Genomic DNA, 24,651 nt, shown 5'->3' with positions numbered 1-24,651 from the left:
TATTGTAATCTGAATAAATAAAGTACTCAATCAATCAATCAATCTCTATATATGGAGATGAAGAAGACGTAGAATAAGAAGAAGGAGGAGAAGAAGAAGAAGAAGCAGTCACATTCTATTTCATTTAAAGCAGAGAGAGATTCATTGATTGATTGATCGAGTACTTTATTTATGTAGATTACAATATATACTGGCTTATACACTTATATACAATAGCTTACAATACAGCAAAATTATAGATGAATTTACATAATATAGACTAAGAAAATAATTATTAAACTGTATATGATATGAGAAAGTAATTTGTAATATAATAACTATAGATAATTATATTGTTATGCGTCTACATAAATTGGCGGAGCTTTGGACATATCAATGTCCATTCTTCGGGAAGAATATTGAAAACATCCTCCCCACTAACTCTCTACCAAAACGTTAATTTAATTCATTAGACTAAGGATTTATCTATTAATGGGAATATTGTAAAATTTTTTATTAATATAAATATTAAAGAGAAAAAAACAGAAAATTGATAGAGTAAAATAATTACATAGGTAGATAAGATCAAATTATTGATTAATAAAATGAAGTAGGCTGAAAGTAGATCAGGGAAATCAACTTTCAGTAATATACATCAGTATGCAGTGGATAATTAAAATAACATGAGTTTATATAATATATATATATATATATATATATATATATATATATATAATATATATATATATATATATACAATTCATTCTTTAACAGGTTAAAGGTTTGTATTTGTGGGATGGGTGGGGGATGGTTGTCATGTGATTGATCTAGGGCCGGACAGTTTCAGTCATTTGTTCCAAAAGATGTTTCTTTAAAGTCAGGATGAAGCTCGCTCGGCTCTCGATGGACCTGATAGAAACAGGAAGTGCATTCCATGCACAACAGGCACTGACTAGGAAGGATTTTGTGAGAATAGTAGTTCGATGATTGGGTATCCTTAAAGTGCTTTCTCCGGTTCTAGTATGTGAAGCATCTATCCTCCTACCTTCAGAGACATATTTGAAATCATCTTTAAAATAGTTCGGATTACCGTATTTCAAGATATCTCTAACAAGCTTGACTATTTGAAGAAGCCTTTGATCGGGAAGCTTCGATGTTGAACTAGCAATGTGGGCTGGGGTGATATAATCATGACGTTGGAGAGAGTAGACGAAACGTAGACAATAGTTTTGGCAACGCTGTCGTTTATCATTCAGAGTGACTTGCATATCGTTAAGAACAGAATTACAATACATTAAATGTGGGAGGATGAGAGATTGAACCAATAATAATTTGAGGTTTCTAGGGAGAATATCGTGCATTTTCTTCAATGGATGCATGGCTGAGAATACCTTTTCACAAGTTTTGTTCACTTGTTCTGACCAGTCAAGAGTATTATTCATAATAATGCCTGAATTTTCAACTGAGCTACAGTAAGGAATGTCATTACTATCTACACTAATTTTGTGAATCGATTCAAGGTCAATATTATTTATAAGACGAGAATATCCAATTATAATGGGTTGTGTTTTGATGGGATTAGGCTTGAGGCAATTTTTCTTTGTCCATTCCACTATCGAATTGATATCCTGATTCATTATTCCAACTGTTTCATTAATTTTTGTTATGGGACAGCTCAAATAGATTTGAAGGTCGTCTGCATAAGTATGGAAACTGGAGAATTTGATAATGGAAGAAAGGTCATTAGCATACAAAGTGAAGAGGAGAGGGCCTAAAATTGAACCTTGCATAACGTTTTTCCAAGTAGACTTTTTGTCACCGACAGATACACATTTTTCCCTACCTAATAGATAGGATTTGAACCAAACTAACGAGTTGTGACTGAAACCAAGAATAGTCAACTTATTTAGAAGGACTGTATGATCAACAGTATCAAATGCTCTAGAAAAATCAAATAGGGTGAGGATAGTGCATTTTCTTTGGTCCATAGCTGACCTTATATAATCAGTGACACGAAGCAGAGCTTTCTCAGTTGAATGGAATTTTCTAAAGCCTGATTGAAAGTTATGAAGCTTACTATTGTTGTCTAGAAATTTTACAACTTGAGCATAAATGAGTCTTTCTAGCACTTTGGACAATGCAGGTAAAATACTGATTGGTCTAAAATCCTCAACTTTATTGGGTGATGGAACTTTAATCAGATGGCGAACCAGAGCAAACTTCCAGTTTTCAGGGAAAATGCCTTCTTCAATTAACTTGTTGAAAATGTATGTAATGGTTGGTAAAACAGCAAATAACATCTTCTTGATAAATTTAATAGGAATTTCGTCTACACCCGTAGCATTACTATGAATACGTTGAATTCATCTCTTCTGAGATTGGATGGAAATGGAATTGATCAGTAATTGGTAAATCTAAGTTTGTAACCTGCTCTTCAAGATCATCGATATGATTAGCAATGACAACTTTGTCGCGTTGGTTAGAGTGTGAAACGAAATGGTCATTCATATTGTTCAATGGTAAGTCTATTTGTGGATTCGATTTCTGTTTGCCAAGCTCGAATTCATTTATTCCCTGCCAAAGTGATTTAGAGTCTTGTCTATTGTTTGTCATAAACGAATCCAAGTACCTAATCTTTGAGTTCCGTAATTCCTGTTTAACTCTATTTCTAAGGCTCCTATACTCTATCAAACTGTCCAAGTCAAATGTCTTTTTAAATTTTCTATGTGCTTTGTCTCTACGTCCCATCATCTTAAGTATGTCTTCAGTCATCCACGGTACTCGTCGTTTTCTATTAATCCTCCTTGTCACATAAGGTGCATGTTTGTCATACAAAGTCAAAGTCCAATTCTCGAAAGTCTTGACCATGTCATCAACTGAGGGTAATGCTTCAATTTGATGCCATGGAGTCTGAGCCACATCAGTCAGGAAGGCGGCTTCATCAAAGTTTTTGAAGTCTCTATAAGTGATAATTTTCTGTTCTGGCTTGGGTATTTTATGGGAAAGTACACAGTAGATCAAATCATGACTAGAAATAGCTGGGACTGAGATTTGGCCTGCTTGAACAACCTCATTGAGATCACTAACAATGAGAATGTCAATGAGTGTGTCTGATTCATTAGTATGATGAGTTGGATCGAGATGTAAAATAGTCTTGTTTAGGCATTGGAAAATTGTAGTCAGTTGAAAGTAGTCAGAGTTACGATTTGTCATGTTCAAGTCGGTGTTCATATCCCCCATAACTAGTATACGGTTATAACAAGGCATAAGAGAAAGCAAGGCACTTTCGAAATCTGTGCAATGACCTATTTTTGGTGGGCGATAACAGATACCAACGAGTAATTTATCAGTACTAGATAAGGATAATTCAAGTAGCATAAAATCTGGTCTGGAACAATACTCTTGTTTAGATGTGATTAAAACTTCTGTTTTGATACCATCTTTCACATAAATTGCTACACCCCCATAAGCTTTATTTAATCTATCATTCCGGAAAAGATTATATCCAGGCAATGCAACAACATTTGATGAAATACTAGGCTTCAAAAATGATTCCGAAATTCCGATTATATTGAAGTCCTGAAAACGGAAGATTGCTCTGAGTTCATCAATGTGGCAACTGAGGGATTTTGTACGTTAAGGTGAGCAGCCTTGAAAAGTTTCTTGAAAGAGTGGAGCTTATTTGCTAGAAACATACCTGCGTCATTATTACTATTATTGAAATAATCATACCTACTTGAGGGCGAGCGAGCTGACGTGTCAGTGAGAGGCATCATGGAAGCAGCAGACCAATCGTGAACCGACCTCAGAACGACACATGACGGGGATAATGGGGATGAAACTGATAAAACTCAACCTAAATGAAAAAGTCTCTTGATTCGAGTTCATTCAGTATGCCTCGACAGTTCGGCTCCCTTCACTATTTAAAGCACTAGTTCAAAAAATTCACTAAACACAATAAGATGTAGATGTGTGGAGTTCCGGTGATAAATAATCCTAATGGTGAATAAGATGAAGATTGAAGAAGAACTGGTAGTGGGAGATCTGGTGCAAGTGGTGATAGAGCGAGTAGGTATCCAGTAGTGGAAGAATCGGGTCCAAGTGGAGGTAGAGCGAGAAGGAATCCAGTAGTGGAAGATCGAGTCCAAGTGGTGACAGAGAGAGATGGAATCCAGTGGTGGAAAATCGAGTCCAAGTGGAGATAGAGAGAGATGGAATCCAGTAGTGGAAGATCGTGTTCAATGTGGAGATAGAGCGAAATGGGGTCCAGTAGAAACTGAAAAAGAGAAGAAAAAGCCAGCAGAAGAACGAAAAATCTTTGAAGAGAGTTATCAATAGAGAAAAGATACATAATACAGCTGATAATGAATAATATTCGCATAAAATTGAAGAGGAATAGTATGATTTAATGTGGGAAAGAATCGAATATTATATGGATAAATATATGGATATTATAATATAATAATTATATGGATATTAGTACAAAGTGATCAGATAGAAAGAGAAAAGGTAGAAAGATAAATAGATATAGAAAGAGAAATAAACATTTGAACATGCTGGATAGCTAGTGGAGAAATCACAGGCAAAATAATGATAATAATAGGGAAGAAAAGAAGAGGAAGAAGGAATGTGCACAAATTGAGAAGAACTTATGAAACTGAACTATAGAATAAGAAATAGAACATCGTATTGTGATCTTGAATTAATCGAGGAGAGAAGAAGAAGAGAAAAGAAGAAGAGAAGAAGAAGAAGAAGAAGCAGAAGAAGAAGAAGAAGAAGAAGAAGAAGAAGAAGAAAAGAAGAGGAAGAAGAAGAAGAAGCAGTCACATTCTATTTCATTTAAAGCAGAGAGAGATTCATTGATTGATTGATCGAGTACTTTATTTATGTAGATTACAATATATACTGGCTTATACACTTATATACAATAGCTTACAATACAGCAAAATTATAGATGAATTTACATAATATAGACTAAGAAAATAATTATTAAACTGTATATGATATGAGAAGTAATTTGTAATATAATAACTATAGATAATTATATTGTTATGCGTCTACATAAATTGGCGGAGCTTTGGACATATCAATGTCCATTCTTCGGGAAGAATATTGAAAACATCCTCCCCACTAACTCTCTACCAAAACGTTAATTTAATTCATTAGACTAAGGATTTATCTATTAATGGGAATATGTAAAATTTTTTATTAATATAAATATAAGAGAAAAAAACAGAAAATTGATAGAGTAAAATAATTACATAGGTAGAAAATCAAATTATTGATTAATAAAATGAAGTAGGCTGAAAGTAGATCAGGGAAATCAACTTTCAGTAATATACATCAGTATGCAGTGGATAATTAAAATAACATGAGTTTATATAATATATATATATATATATATATATATATAATTACAATTCATTCTTTAACAGGTTAAAGGTTTGTATTTGTGGGATGGGTGAAATGTATATATCTACTGTGAAGGGCACCTTAGTCATCGAATCCTGAAATGATTTAATTTACCTTTATTTTTTGAAGGTCGGTCATCCTCTCGACTGTGTGGACCCTCTTGGATCCTCCCTCGCCAATAGAGATCTTGATCCTCCCATCTGATGACCAGACATTCCTATGCCCATGACGGTCGGCCGCAGCGTTGAGGATCTTGAGACGCTCCGCAGTCAGATCCTCGCGAATGGTGACCTTCAGCTTCCTCTTAGCGTCGAAGATCATCTTCCTGGTCCGGTAGCTGCAGAGTCGAACTATGATGGGTCAGTCCTTAGGTTTCGCTTGCCCTTGTTGAGGTGGTTGACGCCTTCCAACGCGATGCGAGCGGTTGACATCTGCCAGAGTCACGGGCACGTTCAGCTTCTTGTTGAAGACATCAAGCGCCAGCAGGTTCGTGTCTTCTTTGTCGCTCTCCGGGATCCCAGAAATACGTATTGAATGTCGGCGCCCGTATTGCTTGAGGTCATCGACCTTCAGGTGACAAGACACTTCTAGCTCACTAATTCTATCGTGCAGCTGTTTGTTCTCCTCCTTCAATGCCTGAAGTTCCTCAAAAATAGACTTCACAGCCATAGAAATGGCATGATGCACAGATTCCTCGATTTGCTGTCGAATAATTCGGAGGGTCTCTTCAGACAGTGATCCAGGAATAGCTGGCCCTGGCTTCGGACCATTGACCTCATTCTTCGGCGTGCCTCTGTTTGGTCGAACCATCGTGTACCATAAGGTGGATTTACACTTTTACAGGCAAGAAGGTAGACTGAAGAATTAGGAATGTTTCTTCAAGATAAATAAAAAGAGTGTGAGTTAATCAAAAATATAATTTCACTATTGAATTTAGCTCGAGAAACTGAATAACTAGATGTATAATTTGAAGTGAATTGAACTGTATAACCCTGCGAAATATCTGTTAGAAGACGGAGCCGAACTGACACACGTTTACTCACTCGACATAACCAAGATAGAGAGAGAGAGAGAGAGAGAGACAGAGAGTCACGCTCTATTCCAATGAGACTACTGCTGAGAGATTAAAGTGAATCAACCTTGGAAGAGAAGGAGGAGTGAAATGGAGAAGAAGAAGAAGAATGAGAAAAAAGAGAGGAAGGGAGAAAGGTTACTGTCAGATTTAACTGAATCATCTTGCTATGTGTCTAGCTGCCAGATTTAAGTGAAACGAAAATCTCATCTTACTCTCGGATTAAACTGATTCATCTTACTATGTGTCTAACTGCCAGTTCTAAGTTGAACGGTAATCACATTCTAAAAAATGTATCATGTATAATAGCTTGCTTTTAAAGAGAGGAAGAAGTAGAAGAAGGAGAGGGAGAAGAAGAAGAAGAAGAGGAAGAAGTAGAAGAAGCAGGGAGAAGTAGAAGGAGTGAGAAGAAGGAGAAGTGTGTCTAACTGCCAGATTTAAGTGAAACGATAATCACATTCTAAAAAATTTATCATGTATAATAGCTTGCTTTCAAAGAGATGAAGAAGTAGAAGAAGGAGTGGAAGAAGTAGAAGAAGCAGGGAGAAGTAGAAGGAGAGAGAAGAAGAAGTGTGTCTAACTGCCAGATTTAAGTGAAACGATAATCACATCATAAAAAATCTATCATGTACAATAGCTTTCAAAGAGAAGAAGAAGAAGAAGAAGGAGAGGAAGAAGAAGAAAAGGAAGAAGGAAAAGAAGAAGAAAGAAGAAGAAGAAGTTACACAAGCAGTCGGTAATACTACCAGTCAAGCTTGACAATGCTGAGTGCTTCTTTAATTACGCACTATTTGGATGGGGGATTGAACAATCTAAATGACAGATTTTCACTTGCCTTGCCCTATCACCGTAGGTAAGGGAAGTATTGCTTCCCAAAAAAAAGGTACCCCAATTTCAAGTTTTCTATACGTTTCAAGGTCCCCTGAGTCAAAAAATATGATTTTTGGGTTTTGGTCTGTGTGTGTGTATGTGTGTATGTCTGTGAACATGAAAACTTCATTCCCAATTGACCGATTGACTCGAATTTCTAAACTTAGGGTCCTTATACCATGAGAACCCGACAATAAGAAATTCAATGAAATCCAATTAAAGATGGCGGAAAAAATGGTGGATAATTACTAAAAAACCGTGTTTTTCATGGTTTTCTCAAAAATGGCTCCAACGATTTTCTTCAAATTTTTACCATGGGTAGCTATTTATAAGCCCTATTTGACTTAAGTCTCATTTCTGGGAAAAATGCAGAAGCTCCATGATATCATTGAAAAAAATGGCGGATATTTACTAAAAAACCATGTATTTCACTGTTTTCTCGAAAACGGCCTTAATGATTTTATCCAAATTTATACCATGGGTAGCTCTATGAGCTGAGTGCTCAACTGACATGAGTCTCATTTCTGGGAAAATTGCAGGAGCTCCTTAATATTCTTGAGAAAAATGGGGGAGAATTACTAAAATGCCATGTTTCTCACGATTTTCTCAAAAACGGCTCTAACGGTTTTCTTCAAATTTATACCATGGATAGCTATTTTCAAGCACTATCAACTAATATGTGTTTCATTTCCATGAAAATTGCAGGAACTCTGTAATGTTCTTGAGAAAAATGCCTGATAGTTACTAAAAAACCACATTTTTCATGGTTTTCTCAAAGACTGCTCCAACTATTTTCTTCAAATTTCTACCATGGGTAGCTATTTAGAATCCCTATTGACTGCTGACATGAGTCTCATTCCTGGGAAATTGCAGGAGCTCCGTAATATTCTTGAGAAAAATGGCGTATAATTACAAAAAAACCATGTTTTTCTCGAAAACAGCTCCATTTTCTCCAAATTCCTACCATATGTAGCTATTTCTAAGCCTTATTGAATGACATGAGTCTCTTTTCAGGGAAAATTGCAGGAGATCTGTAATAGTAATATTCTTGAGAAAAATGGGGGATAATTACTAAAAAAAGCATTTTTTTACAGTTTTCTCAAAAACAGCTGCAAAGGTTTTCTTCGAATTTCTACCATGGATAGCTATTCAAAAGCACTATCAAATGACATGAGTATCATTTGTGAGAAAATGGCAGGGGCTCCGTAATATTTTTGAGAAAAATGGCGGATAGTTACAAAAAACCACGTTTTCACGATTTTCTCAAAAATGACGTCATTTCAAATTCATATCCTGTATAGCTATTTATCAGCTCTATCAACTGGAATGAGTCTATCTCCTGAAAAACCAATGGGGTCCACCCCATCCTTGAGAAATGGTCTTTGTAAACTGATATGAGTTTTTTGTCCTTCTCGTGCATGAGGTACAAGTAGGTAGGTAGAGCAGTTTATAAAAAGAACACATAGTCGAGATATTTCATCTGTAGAACAGCTATTTTGAAAAAATTATCTAATTTCACAATTCACACAAAGGAAAAAGTACTCTGGAAACAATAATTATACATATAATTATATACAATAAACATATAATTATAATTATATACATATAATTAGATACATACATACAGTAGTATGATCATAGTTTCAAATATGTTGCCGCCAATTGCCATTATGTTAATCCCCTTAATTATTCTCGTTTAAGGATGAGGCTCACAGTTCAATGAACAAGGAAAGTTGTGTGAGTGTACCACACCAGATTTTTTCTCAAGGAAATAACAGAACTGGGGCATGTGTGTTACTGCCAGATTTAACTGAATGTCCTTCCTTTCTATGAGTTGTCATTCTAGCAATGCTTAGTGGAAATGAAATAACAATTTAAGTAATACGGACAGAACAGATTGATTCTAAAATCTCAGCCTATAGCTTCATTCATAAACACATGCAGTCAACCTTGGAAGCTCGAGACGTTCTTCTCTTCCTCTCTGTTATCAACTGTAGCTCATTCTAACAGTTTCTTCCAAACTTGTCTATGATTAAATGAAAAATGGAATCCTAAATGGATCCTAATTTGATCTTACTCTAATTATTCACAACATTATGATCTTACTCTAACTATGCTATACACATTATTTGTGAGAAAGTGCTAAAGTTTTTAAAAGATCAGTCATAAGAAGAAACCATAAAAATTTAGAAGCTACACAGGCATTCAGATACTCCACCATTTTATACAATTTGCTGCAGCACCACCAAAAAACTTGTGATTCAGAAACTAGATCATCAAAACGGTTAAGAGTTGAAGCAAAATCAGATGCAGTAAAGTTGAACATACAACTTGATTGTAGAATGATTAAATCAATTGAATGTAACATTTAAAACAAAATTATCCCATATTTGCAGATAGCAATATAGATGGAATTTCAATGATAGGATTCAATAAATTAAATACTGAGTTGAGTGAAGTGCAACTGATAAAAGTGGACGACCTCAATCATGACCTAGCTCTTTTTTCTACAACAGGAAAGCATGTATCAATGTGCAGAATTTTGATAATGAATGTAGCTGAACATGGACTTGAAGCAAAGCTATTGCACAGTGAACACTCTCAAAAGATATTACTAGTGCTTAGCAAAGACAATTACAATTAAGTGAAACAAAAAATATCAGGAAATCAGTGGTTCTGATGTAGCTAAAATGCATGATATTACACATTTGGAAGCTGTTGCCACTGAATTATGAGTTGCACTAACAAGAAAGATTTTCATCTCAAGAGATGTTTTGTTCAATCGAATAGAAGGAATGTTGAATTCAAATGTAACCGTAGAATTCCAAAATAAAATCCGTGTGGACAAAGAAATGATTGTTGAATGTAGACAAAATACAAATGATTTGAAAATCACAGAGCAAGAAAATGAACAAAAAGAAAAGATGATGATGGATGAGAGAGGACAAGAAGATGAGATGATGAATGAGGATCAATTAGAGGAAGTGAATCATAATTATAGTTTGAGTTCGAGAAATAATATAAGATCACCTGCAAGATGTAATGACAATATCAATGATGGAAAAGTTATGCTAACATTCATGGAATGGATGGAAAGTGAGGATAGCGAGAAATGGAAGGAAGCAAGAAATGAAGAGAAGGGATCTTTGGAAAAGAATAATATTATAAATTGGAATTTTTTTAAAATGACAGTGAATGAAATCCAACTACTTATTTAGGTTTAGAAATAAGACAGAACGAAGGAAGAACTTTTCTAACACAGACAAGTTCTTCTGAGAAGGTACTTGAAAGTTATAATATGACTGGTATTCAATATCAAATACAACCATAGGGAAAATAGACGAAAATGAGAAGCAAGTAAAAGTAGATTATAGCTATATTTGAGTAACAAATGAAGACCAGACTTTGCTTATGCAGTAATTATGGATGTAGGTATTTAGATAATCCTAGTGTAAGAGACATTCAAAATGTGAAGAGAACCTTGAGGTATCCAAATGGATCAAAAGAAGTTGGTTCATTTTACCCTACTTCCAAGTCAAATGAATTGAAAGTCGAAGCATACTGTGATTCAGATCGTGTTGGTGAAAACCCAAAAGCACAGAAAAGCACAAGTGGGTATGCTATATTTTTGAGAAGAGCACCGATTATTTGGGTCCCCTATCACAGTGCTATCAGCCAAGAAGCATAAGCTACAACTAGATGAAATTGATCTAAAACGGAGAAGAGTAGAGTTTTTTGAAAGCCACAGAGACATTCAGGAAACAGCATGAGCAGCTAGCAAAGTTTGAGAAAGAAATACAAAATTTAAGAGAGGAACTTGAAGCACTCACATTGACTGATTTTTGATCAAAATGACTTGTAATTGTATTTACTATGAATAATCCCCTGCATATGTAGGTCTACTGGAAGAGAAAGCTGGTTTGAAAAAAACGTTCACTTTATAAAGCCTTTGTATAAAAAACTGTTTTTATTAATGCATACAAAGCTATCAAGACTCTTAAGAGAGAGGGTTATATTGTGATCCCTTACACTGACAAAGAATAATATTTGTCTATCATGAGGAGGGAGAAAAATTTGTGTAATCACACTCAATGCTATCTCAAGCTATGATGAACATAGATTTTCTATCAATCGAGTTTCTGTCACAAGCATGGAAGACTGTGCTGGAAATTGAAAAGTAAAGTGGAATAATAACAATGTTTATTGTCCAAGTGATCCACTCAAACAAATTAAGATCACAATTAGCACTCCAGTTATTGATGTTAGTAAGATACTCTTCGCTTGAGTAAACTTACCACTTTGCTTCAAGCAATAGAATATTTTTGGAACGAATTTTTTGTTGTCAGGATCCTTCGTTAAACAATAAATATTGCTGATGTCTAGGGCTTTGGTTAGATTGATATATGAGGAGACTTCTATGTCTAGTGACATTTTTCAACATAAATTAGATTACAGTAAATGTACATAGATATTTTCATCACTCTCCAGAACAACTATGCAATGAATACCTCTCTTTCATCTCACTACTCTTACTCCACTCTCAAAGTAATAGTGAGAGTGAAAAATCAAGAGTAAAAGTCGAGAATGAAAAAACACTATAATAGCTGAATATCAAGACTTCCTTACCAACTTTACATTTCAATTGAATCAAACATGCCACCTTTTTTTTCATAAATATTCTACATGACTACTCCAGATCAGCTTACTGTCCAACATGTTTTCAAATAATTTCATTGGATTTAGCTGCTGTACAATATGCTGTACCCACATTAAGTGTTGGATAATTTGTTCCATAACACTCTTTACTATGCTTGTGAAGGAGATTGGAGGAGGAGGAGAAGGAACAGAATTGCTCAATATGAAGCGAGATATTCCACAGTTTGGAAGCATTGTATGTGTCAAATAGTTGGAGGAGAAAGAATTTGAGAAGCCAAACATAGATTTGCATTATAAAATTAGAATCAAGCTAGGTATTTTGAAAAAGATCCATCCATAAGGAAAGAGTTACTTAGTGTATTTGATATGCTTAAGATTGAGAGTCATCAAAAGCAAAAATCGATGTGTGTGTAATAGACTGATAAAACCATATTACTGACTTGGCTGTGGATGATTCGTCTCCGAGATTTGAACTATTAGGGTAGTTGTAGCGTACAATCAAAGAGATTCCATCATTGCTTATCCACTTGTTTCCGGAATGTTCAGTGTGCAGTTCTCGTTTGGACTCTGCTTCTCCTGGAACTGCCTGATTATCTTCAATTAGAGAAGTAGATCCAACAGTGCTGCAAATTGTATGAAATTAGTGGAGAAAATAATTAGTTAGTGATAAAACAGAATGTAATCTGTAATATGAGAAAAAAAGCGTCTTGGAAATGTACGGGATAGGAAATATACTAATGATAGCATCACGTCTGGACTACTAAAGTGATCAACTTGAAATTTTGCATAATGAGAAGAGGAAGGATGAGGAGGAGGAGGAGGTGGAGGTGATGGTGGGGGAGTAGGAGGTGGAGGAAAAAAGAAGAAGGAGCTGAATGCAGAGCCAAGTTTTTGATTGGCTCTCGCTATGACGCCATAGTTGTTCCAAGATTTAAATCTTCTTTCTGTGGTCCCTATTACACCAAGCTTCATGGAACCGGGCATTCTGGCATAATTGGACTCCCGCATAAGCATAGCATAGAGATTCTCTTCACATCATACTTTGTAATATGGTTGGCAAAATATCTATTCCGTCCAGTTATCGGTTAGATTGAGCTAATATATAATATGAGGATTCGCTTATTAATTATTCATGTACATTATTATTTGAATGTTAAAAGCCCATTCATTATCCTAAATATTATTAGAGAAGTTTCAGCATATTATCAACTCAATCAATTACTAATCGAATACTTGTTTATCCATTGAATTTATCAACAGTCCCAAATAATGGATACATACAACAAAAATATGGTCATTAATAGAAATTCTCAATAGTTATAAGTGATTTCAAGCTATAAATAGTATTCATTAGCTAAAAATTTGAAGCCATTTTATGTTGTAGGCTTCAAATCAAATTCATTCCAATCCTAAACACAGTTCAAAAACAAAAATATAAATTACATTTACGGAAAAATAAACATCCGAGAAAAAAAAATTTGAGCGCGAATGCGAGTGGTGTTATTTTCATGAACTTAGGATACAATACTATAGTGACCTCATGGGTTGGAGAGCTCGCTCAAAAACAGTTACTGTTGTATAGTAATCTTTGGAACTCGCAACTTTCAATTATACAGTGTTGGATCAACATTAAGTTGGCTCTCCATTAAAATATTTTTGAAATCTCTCAACGCCATCGTTTTGAGCTGGTTTGAGCTGATTTGAGCAACTTTTATTTCGTTTTGAGCACCCACCGTTTTTGAGATATGACGTCTCAAAAATTGGAGAGCCAACTTAATGCCAGCTCTCCACTTTTCGAAATCGAAAAACTAAACACGCCATCGTTTTGAGCTCGTTATGAGCTGATTTGAGCAACTTTTATTTCGTTTTGAGCAACCACCGTTTCCGAGATATGACGTCTCAAAAATTAGAGAGCCAACTTAATGCCAGCTCTCCACTTTTTGAAATCGGAAAAGTGAACACGCCATCGATTTAAGCTCGTTTTGAGCTGATTTGAGCAACTTTTATTTCGTTTTGAGCAACCACCGTTTTTGAGATATGACGTCTCAAAAATTGGAGAGCCAACTAAATGCCAGCTTTACACTTTCTAACTCCAGAACAAGAGGTTCTCAAAACGTGGGAACCTGCACAAGAGTAGAGGTCTATGAGAAGCTACTCTCAGCACAAATTGACGTTTTTAGCCATCACAGTTCTCATGTAATTCCCACTCATAGTATGTCCCATGTACTATATGGTAAATCAAAAAATCAATTATAACTCCTGAACTAGAGGTGCTCAGAACGTGGAAACCTGCACAAGAGTGAAGGTCTATGAGAAGCTACTCTCAGCAGAAATTGACGTTTTGAGCCATCACAGTTCTCAAGTAATTCCCACTCATTATATGTCCCATGTACTATATGGTAAATCAAAAAATCAATTATAACTCCTGAACCAGAGGTGCTCAGAACGTGGAAACCTGCACAAAAGTGGAGGTCTATGGGAAGCTACTCTCAGCAGAAATTGACGTTTTGAGCCATCATAGTTCTCAAGTTATTCCCACTCATATTATGTCCCATGTACCATATGGTAAATCAAAAAATCAATAATAACTCCTGAACTGGAGGTGCTCAAAACGTGGAAACCTGCACAAGAGTAGAGGTCTAGGAGAAGCTACTCTCAGCAGAAATTGACGTTTTGAGCCATCACAGTTCTCAAGTAATTCCCACTCATAGTATGTCCCATGTACTATATGGTAAATCAAAAAATCAATTATAACCCCTGAACTAGAGGTGCTCAAAACGTGGAAACCTACACAAGAGTAGAGGTCTATGAGAAGCTACTCTCAACGAAAATTGTCGTTTTGAGCCATCACAGTTCTCGAGTAATTCCCACTCATAGTATGTCCCATGTACTATATGGTAAATCAAATATAACTACTGAACTAGAGGTGCTCAAAACGTGGAAACCTTCACAAGAGTAGAGGTCTATAGGGAGCTACTCCCAGCAGAAATTGATGTTTTGAGCCATCACAGTTCTCGAGTAATTCCCACTCATTGTATGTACCATGTACTATATGGTGAATCAAAAAATCAATTATAACTCCTGAACGTGGAAACCTGTACTAGAGTAGAGGTCTATGAGGAGCTACTCTCAACAAAAATTGTCGATTTGAGCCATCACAGTTCTCGAGTAATTCCCACTCATAGTATGTCCCATGTACTATATGGTAAATCAATTATAACTCCTGAACTAGAGGTGCTCAAAACGTGGAAACCTGCACAAGAGTAGAGGTCTATGGGAAGCTACTCTCAACAAAAATTGTCGTTTTGAGCCATCACAGTTCTCGAGTAATTCGCACTCAAAGTATGTCCAATGTACTATCTGTGCAGGTTTCCACGTTTTGAGCACCTCTAGTTCAGGAGTTATAATTGATTTTTTGATTTACCATATAGTACATGGGACATATTATGAGTGTGAATTAATTGAGAACTGTGATGGCTCAAAACGTCAATTCCTGCTGAGAGTAGCTCCTCATAGACCTCTACCCTTGTGCAGGTTTTCACGTTTTGAGCACCTTCAGTTCAGGAGTTATAATTGATTTATTTGATTCACCAAAAGGTATATGGTACATACTATGAGTGGGAATTAGTTGAGAACTGTGATTGCTCAAAACGTCAATTCCTGCTGAGAGTTGCTCATCATAGACCTCTACTTATGTGCATGTTTACACGTTTTGAGCACCTCTGGTTCAGGAGTTATAATTGATTTTTGATTTACCATATAGTACATGGTACATACTATGTGTGGAAATTACTTGAGAACTGTGATGGCTCAAAACGTCGACTTCTGCTGAGAGTAGCTTCTCATAGACCTCTATTCTTGTGCAGGTTTCCACGTTTTGAGCACCTCTAGTTCAGGAGTTATAATTGATTTTCTGATTTACCATATAGTACATGGTACATACTATGAGTGGGAATTACTTGAGAACTGTGATGTATCAAAACGTCAATTTCTGCTGAGAGTAGCTCCTCATAAACCTCTACTCTTGTGCAGGTTTCCACGTTTTGAGTACCTCTAGTTCAGAAGTTATAATTGATTTTTTGATTCACCATAAAGTACATGGTACATACTATGAGTGGGAATTACTCGAGAACTGTGATGGCAGTAGATGAATTCTGATACTTTGAGGAAGCTTTTTTGCTCGAAATCCCCTCCCTCCTCTCGCCCCTCGTCCATCCCGCCACCCCTTCCCACCGGAGGGTGGGGGGTGTTCTAAAAATTGATTTCCCCTCTCTCTCTCCCTCTCTCTCTCTCTCTCCCGCTCCCTCTCCTTCTCCCTCTCTCTCTCTTATCTTTTCTAATCTAATCTTATCTTATCTAATCTAATCTAATCTTCCCCTCCCCCAGTGAGGACGAGGGGGATGAAGAAGGAGAGAGTGATCTCTCTCTCTCAGTGAGGGAAGAAATAATTCCCCTTTGAGGGAAAAATTCTCTACTGACAGATTAAAGTGAATCCATATTACTACATCTATACTGTCAAATTAGAGTGAATGCATATTTCTACATCTATACTGTCAAATTAAAGTGAATGCATATTTCTACATCTAATGCTATACTGACAGATTGAAGTGAATGCTAGATGAGGGAAAAAAATCCCTTTGAGAGGGAAAAATTCCCTTGGTGAGAGATTGAAGTGAACCTTTTTGCTATACTGTACTAGTGAATCCTTTTTGCTATGCTGACAGATTGAAGTGAGTCCTTCACTCTACATCTATGCTGTATTTGTTACTGCAAACCAATCAAAAGGAAAACAGTCGAAACCCCAATTGGCTTGCGGGTCTGCTTCAATTGAGAATTCATTGAAACTTGTACAATCAAAATTCTCACTCATTTTTGATCTTATTAGCTTGAGCGATTAGAGGCAAGTGGCAAGTGTGTGTCCTTTATGAAAGTACATCGCGTGCTACACAAACTTTCATTATCAACATGTTGATGGTATTAACTTAATGGATAAGAACGTGTGCTACGCTGGCTTTCCTTATCATGATGGTGATGACAAACACTTAATGGGTAGCGCTCGGCTCAAGGTTTTAGAGAGAGCAGGATACGCCCCTCGCTTTTCTGTCTCTCACAAGTAGCAGTTGGAGATTGAGCAACTCAGCCGTCCAGGCAGATGGCACATCTGCTCTCTCCTTCTTTTACTCACTCCATCTCTTACTGGCACCCTTCTTTCCAAATTCCTTTTTTGCTATTCTCTATTACGAAAGGCGAGTGAAGCAAGAATACAGACAACGACTAACTAAGTTCCATTTTGATCGAGCGTTCCTATACTGTCAGATTAAAGTGGAACCATATGCTTCTCTCTGCGCAGCGATCTTTGCATTACGAAAGGCTAGAGAAGGAGAATTCAAACAACACCTTTCTAAACTCTCCTTTGATCAAGCGTACTCTACTGCCAGATTAAAGTGAAACCATGATCTGCACTCTGATCTTTGCAGCTACGCGTTACACCCCTTACCAGTCTTTTTGAGATTTTATGTTTTCGGTATTGCACTCGGCATTTCAGATAATCGTTTTTCAAACTCTTCCTTTGTTAATGAAGAACTAGTCAATTTCTGCAAAGTAGATTCTAAATATTGCTTATCAATTAGCGATGGCTGTGTTTCATTTACTTTAGTAAAAATTTCTGTACTAAGCTGTTTTAATTTAGTATTGAGATAGTTTCTGTCCAGCACCTCCAAATTCTTAATTTTATCTGATATGGCTTTTAATTTCTCATCTAAATAAGCTTTATCAACTTCATCGTTGTTAATACTCACCAACTGGGATGAAAAGCTGTCTGTTAAAGTTTTCACTTCTCCTAGAGCAGATTCTAAAGTTAGAGTTCTCTCTCTAATAGCTTTATCAATATTAGCACTAAAATTTTGTAATGTACTTAGAATATGTTCTCTTTCAATTATGCTCACTCCAATATTCTTTGTATTTTCCGAAACGAGTTTGGTTATTTGCGAATCTAAATAAAATTTCACAGCTTTGCTGATTCCTTGTTGATTTATTGATTCGATTATCTTCTGTGTTATCGAGTCAATATCACACATAAGATTAGCAACAGCAGGCCCAGCACTAGGTGTATCAATTCGACCAAATCGATGCAGCATCATCGTAACACTAAACAACTAGTTTTGCTACTTTTAGCTCTTCAATTATAGACGGGATCTCAATATCATGTCCAGTGTTGCCAGAAGCTTTTGAGGAATAGAGTAAATTGAATCTTTCCACTAATTCGTCAAAATTATTAAAGTATTGATAAATTCTATCATGAGAATTTCAATAAACCCCATCCCTTCTTTTTACTAATTTTTTTACTGGGAAATAACTTCTGAATCATTTGCGATTTAATTCCCTGATTCCATTTAACATACCCTCCTCGATCTAAATGTATGCCTGTGAGTGTTAAGATTTTTTTATACTTATCCAGATCTCTCTGATTATAAAGATTCGAATTCGGTCTTGAACTGAATAATAACTCAAGTAGACCATGTGTTAAACGAAATCTTCCATTTTTAATATCTATATAACCATCGTCGAATATTACTTGCTGATTTCCAATATAATACACGTCATCTTTAGAATTGTATGAAATTCCATAACTAATTGAATTATTCAATTTTTCCACATGAAACGTTTTTAGATATTGTGACAGCACATCATCGTTTTTACTAGAACCAAGTAAACTGTTTTCAAATCTAGTTGAGCTTAAAAGATTGTCTGTTGAACTCTCATAGCTTTTATCATAACTCGAGTGTTCATCACCAATTTCCATACTCTCTTGTTCCTCTTTTACTTCTTCCTTTTTTACACCAGAGTGAAAACTAGATTTGGTTTTTCCCAATTCAATTATAGGTTCTATCAATGGTGATAGAGTTTTCCTATTGTATTCCTCCGATTGTTTTTCAAAATTAACTAAGCTTTTATGCTTGTCGCTGATTACTTTTCTCAATTTCTCAATCTTTTCGATTAAACTCTTCTTCTTGTTATTTACTATGTTCCTTCCTCTCCTCCTCCTATATGTTTTAGACAACATGACTGTACAAAGAATTAATCTCAACTGAACGGAAAGAATGTTTCCAGTGAATCCCGATATTTTCCTTCCTTTATATCACATTCTTTCAAAATTGTAACAAAATTATGCGGTTCACGATTCTCTCTCTCTCTCGTATGATTTGATGATGAAAAATCTGAAACAAATAAGAGTCTAATGAAATATTTTTTCAACAGAAACGTGTGCCAGAGGAGGACAGCTCGATCATGCCTCTCTTGAGGGAGAAGGAGGAAGTGGAGACAGAGGACGAGGACTTCCTGAGATTGTTGAATAGCCGCACCGAGAAGCCATGGATGCCTCTCCGCGAGTTGGAAGAGGGGTTGCCATATCCGATATGTGACGTGAGAGAGGCATCCAACCAGCACGGGCGGCGGATTGTGCTCAAAATCCGGGTACCCGGACTATGTACAACAGATGTTCATCTTCCAGAAAGATTTAGCCGGATTTTGTGCACAAAAGACATTGAAAATTTTAAATTAAAGTGCAAAACCTTATCTCTGTTTGTAAAGCATGTTAATGCTTTTATGACTGACAAAAAAATTGTTAAATGCTAAATTAGCATTTAGCATTTTTTATGTCAGTGACCATCTAGCATCAACATGCTTTACATGTTAATATGTATGTGTCAGTAGTGTTCAATGAATAGTTTTTTTGTTATTCTATAAAAATTGTTCTCAATTCTCACCTGTTATACACAGTTCACTAGAAGTAGTAGTAAAACACGTACACAACCAGACGTTCAGTCACTTTTATTATCAGTGCTTGTCTATGAGAATGTCTTTTTATAGCTTGTTGTATGCACGCACAAGGGCGAGCGTCAGACACATCAGGCAGTCGCTCACTCAGTCAAGGCCGACTTCAGTCAAAGGTCGGGGATTGCTCCCTCACATCTGTTTTAGCACGCGCTCATATCTGTATGGGTGGAACACTTCCTCCTTTCAAATTGTGTTTGCCTTTTCAGATTTGCTATTTGAGAAGAATAATTCTTCTAATGAAAGAAAATTCTTTTCAAATAGCAAATCTGAAAAGGTGAATTCGATTTGAAAGGTGAATTCATTTCTAAATTAATGGAAAATTCAATTTTCTTTTAGATTAAGTTAGTGTAATGATTAATTAATTAACTTTAGTTAATGTTCAACCATTGAGTTGAAAGGTAATGAAAAATGGTATGTAGGAGAAAGCAAACTCCAAGGAAACGAGGCAGAGGTATCTTAAGCTCTGCTGCCAGAGTACTTAAGGGGGCGGTGGGTGCTGCTACAGGTATTACTTCAACTATTTTAAATAAATTGATTGATATTACACCTGTGGAGATCCCAATAGCCCCTGGCTACCAGTATTGTGGCCCTGGCACCAAACTTGAGAAGCGATTAGCAAGAGGTGACCCGGGAATTAACAAACTTGACCAGGCTTGTAAGGCACACGATATAGCATATTCACAAAATAGTGATAATGCAAATCGATCGAAAGCTGACAGAGCACTAGCGAACGCGGCGTGGGAGATTTTTAAAAATCTGAAAACTCCTCTTGCAGAGGGAGGACTCAGCTACCTAGTTACAAACGTGATGAAAGCTAAAATTTACTTTGGTGGTTCTTCAAGAAAGAAGAAGAAGAAGAAGAATGAGGGGAAAAGTTATAGTAATGATATTAGGCGCAAAGCTATAGCTCAGTTGAAAGAGCATATTGCAGGAAAAGGGTATTTTTTGAAGCCTTTTCCTAGTATTAGTGGGGGCAGAATTTTAATTCCACCCCCACCACCATCATCATATGGAGTGAGTTTATTCCCCCAAGTTAAGAAACGAAGAACAACAGCAAAGAAGAGTAGGAAGAAGACAAAGAAGAGTAGGAAGAAGTGAAAGACATGAATATTGAAGGAGAATTGAGTAATTATGATTTGATTGATTGGTCGAAATTATTACAGATTCAACTAAGAGGTATATATATGCTAGATGCATAACCCAAAAAAATTCTAAAAAACGAGAATGCCATTGTAAATTTAGCAAGGGAAAGCGAGGATGGGACACATTGGGTAGCATATAAGAAAGTTGGCTCTAATGTTTGGTATTTTAATCCAATTGGAAATTTACAACCGCCATACGAATTGGACAAATATTGGAAAAAAGAAAATGGAGTAAATATATTTTATAATGTAGAGCACATGCAACCATTAAATAGCGATTTTTGTGGTCATCTAACATTATTGTTTCTTGCAAATCAGTTGTAATTAAGTGTTTGTGCTGAACGCACACACACAAGATGGTTGTTATTACATTAAGATCTAACACAAGTAACCTCTATGAACATTTACAAGAAATTATAGAATTGGATAAAAATCATGAATGGGAAATTGGATTGATTAATTTTTGTAGTTACAATAGTATTGCAAACACTAACAAAGGAACAAATTCCAGCTTCAAATATGGTGATAGATTAATCGAGTTGGATACGGGTGCATATGAACTTGAAGATATTATAAAATCTCTGAAGAATAAATTGAATATTGATGAGAAGAAGAATAAACTTATTATATGTGCAAACACAAATACTATGAAGATTGAAATTCATTCTGATAAGCCTATTGATTTAACACGTTCTGATTCGATTGCTAAGATACTTGGTTTTGATAATGTTGTTTTGCAGCCAAATAAATGGCATTATTCTCAGCATTTGGTTAACAAAACAAGCATTGGTAGTATTGTAGTTGAGTGTAATTTAGCATGTGGTAGTTACTCTGACGGAAAACAAAAACATATAATCTACGAATTTTTACCAAAGGTTCCTAGGGGCTATTTAATAAATGAAGTACCCTCTCCAATTATTTATGTACCTTTGAATACGCATCGGATTCAAACTATTAATGTAAAGGTAACGGACCAGAACGGATCGTTTATTGATTTCCGTGGAGATACAATTACAATTAGGTTACACATACGTGAAAAGTAATGGGTTATCTTGTTTTCAATCCACATTCAAATAAGACGTGTACACGTGATGTCATTAGAGAGACAAACGTGAGAGCGTCAACACCTAAAAACAAACGTGCTTTGTCGGCTAAAAGCGCGAGAATATTAGAAAAGTTGGGTTTTATAGTTGATTGGCGTCATGTACGGCGCAGCAATTGGTGAAATTCTGGATGTGGAGACAGACCTTCAGTTTTATAATGATATTACTAAATTTCAGTTCCATACTCATACAGTATATTCGGGTCAAGAAATAAAAAACTCTGACAAGGCACGTATTGGTATAAATTCTTTAGATGTCTATTCTTTACGTTGCAAATCATTCATATTTATTGAGGGAACAGTTAACTGTACAAAACTGGGAACAGACCCAGCCAATGCACCAGTTGCAGCAGACTATAAATTAAGCAGTAACATAATCGGCAACCTTTTTGATGGAATACGATATGAATTAGCAGGTCAGCAAATTCCTAAATCAAGATTGATTGGATTAACATCCACAATTAAAGCTATTCTAGTGAAGAATACGCTCGATAAAAACACATATCACTTGGCTGGTTTTGACAGAGCAGGATATGAGCTAACGGATAATAAATTAACTTTCTGTGTACCGCTCGAATTAATCCTCCCGTTTTTTGAAGATTTTCAGAGAATAATTTTAAATTTGAAACAGGAACTCGTCTTATTGAGGTCACCGACAGATCTAAATTGTGTTGAGTCGGCAAGTGACAAACGTTAGTGTGAAAATTACAAAACTGCAATGAAGAATGCCCTACATAACTTTAGAAGATCATGTAAGACTGAAATTTTTGAGACTGCTCGATGCTGACACTCCACTGAAATTAGGTTTCCGACATTGGGAAATTTGTGAATTACCAAATTTGCAAAATTCACTTGACCATTCTTGGGCAGTTCGCACCACATCGAGTTTTGATAGTCCAAAATACGTTATAATTGCATTTCAAACTGATCGTCAAAATAAAATTAAAAAATCAATATCTAATTTCAATAGCTGCGGTATTTACAATGTTAAAGTATATTTGAACAGCGAGTATTATCCATATGAAAATCTGCTAGGTGAAAAGGAGGTATTATACCGCATGTTCCTGGATTTCGCGCCCTCGTATTATAATCATTCAATCAATAGCGAGCTCGGAACAGAAATTGACTTTAAAACGTTTCGTGAATCAACACCGCTGATTGTTGTAGATTGTTCACACCAAGCAAGTCATTTGAAATCATCGACAGATGTTCGTATTGAAATGGAATTTAATAGTGCAGTACCTGCAAATACTTCTGCCTATTGCGTTTTAATTAGCGATTGTGTGATGGAGTACACACCTCTGACGAGCATGGTAAAAGAAGTTCAGTAATTTGCGCACCGGCTATATAAGGTGTGCACTCTGACAAATTTGGTTCATCATCAGTTCCACCTTTGAACAGACAACATGTCCTATTCTTTGTGTTCTGATATTTTGGACAAGCCACAAACTTGCTCTATTGGTATTCAGTGCGATCTTGATTCTGATAGTTTCTATTATGAAGCAAGGTACAGTACACCAAAGCTGCTGCAGGTGGAGGAGGAGAAACGAGATGAGGAGGGGAAAGACAAAGGATTCAACGAGCCCGCCGAAGAGAAAGAAGTGGACAAGCAAGCAAGTGCGAAAATTGCTACAGTTGATCTTCACTGGTTTAAACAAGATTGTAATCAAATTATTGTGAAAGAACTTGCCATAATTGATCAGTTTAATAATTATATTGTATTCCATTTCAAATCACCATTCGCAAAGACAGAATTGAGTGCAAAATTGTATAACGATGTAACATGGTTAGAACGTCACTATCATAAAAAAAATGGGAAGATGGAGATTTAGAATACAGTGACTCATTAATATGTGATTACCTTGTAGGTTATGAGAAAATTTTCACAAAAGGAACTGAGAAAGCAAAGTTTTTAAGAAGATTACATACTAACGTTCAATGTATACCTGAGGATTTTCCAAAACCTGATTTCAGCTTTTTCACTAGTTCATGGTGTTATGCTGTGTGTAACATTCATAAAAATAGACCAGATGGGCGGTGTTCTTTGTTCAGTGCTCAACATAATAATTCTTTGTTGTTTAAAAATATGTATCAAACAAATAATTTCTTGTGCGAAAACAATCGAATGCAAAGTATGAAAATGGCGCCGATGTACACGAATTCACAGAAAAGAAACTTTGCTCGTTATGGATTCTTCTACAACGGAAAAGAGATTCAAAGTGTTTATTGCATGCATGCATTGAGACTGCATAAAGCACGTACATGTTGTCTGTCATCAATTAATGAAGAAAGGCTGCTCAATTACTCTATAATAGTACCTGCCTACACATAGTTTTCTTCATTTGCTCAACAACATGGATCCGACAAAGTGGTTAGCTGCCGACAACGAGTTGGAAGTGAGGTTTAAAAACTGTATTGATTGGTATGATGAATGCGAAATTGCTATTAAGAAATCATCTCGTGAAAATTATAGTTTGGCGAAACAATTGAAAGACATTTTTCTAAGCACGGTTAATTTAAATGACATAAGAGACTATCTATGTTATTATCGTCCTCATAATTTGTCTATAGATAAGCTAATT

General features: G+C 35.8%; 1 protein-coding gene across 2 annotated transcripts in view; it reads right to left on the bottom strand.

Annotated features, from left to right (window-relative positions):
* The window catches only part of LOC111054806, a 724,817-nt gene that overhangs the window by 456,712 nt on the left and 243,454 nt on the right, over window positions 1–24,651 (bottom strand). For both annotated transcript variants that reach the window (XM_039419907.1, XM_039419906.1), the window contains exon 6: window positions 12,430–12,612. In XM_039419907.1, coding sequence (XP_039275841.1) covers window positions 12,430–12,612 — 183 coding nt within the window. The remainder of the gene's footprint in view (window positions 1–12,429; window positions 12,613–24,651) is intronic.

Source organism: Nilaparvata lugens, chromosome 2 (genome assembly GCF_014356525.2).
Source record: "Nilaparvata lugens isolate BPH chromosome 2, ASM1435652v1, whole genome shotgun sequence".
Lineage (NCBI taxonomy): Eukaryota > Metazoa > Arthropoda > Insecta > Hemiptera > Delphacidae > Nilaparvata > Nilaparvata lugens.
Note: the sequence above shows the minus strand (reverse complement) of the source record. Positions and strands in the feature narration are given on the sequence as shown.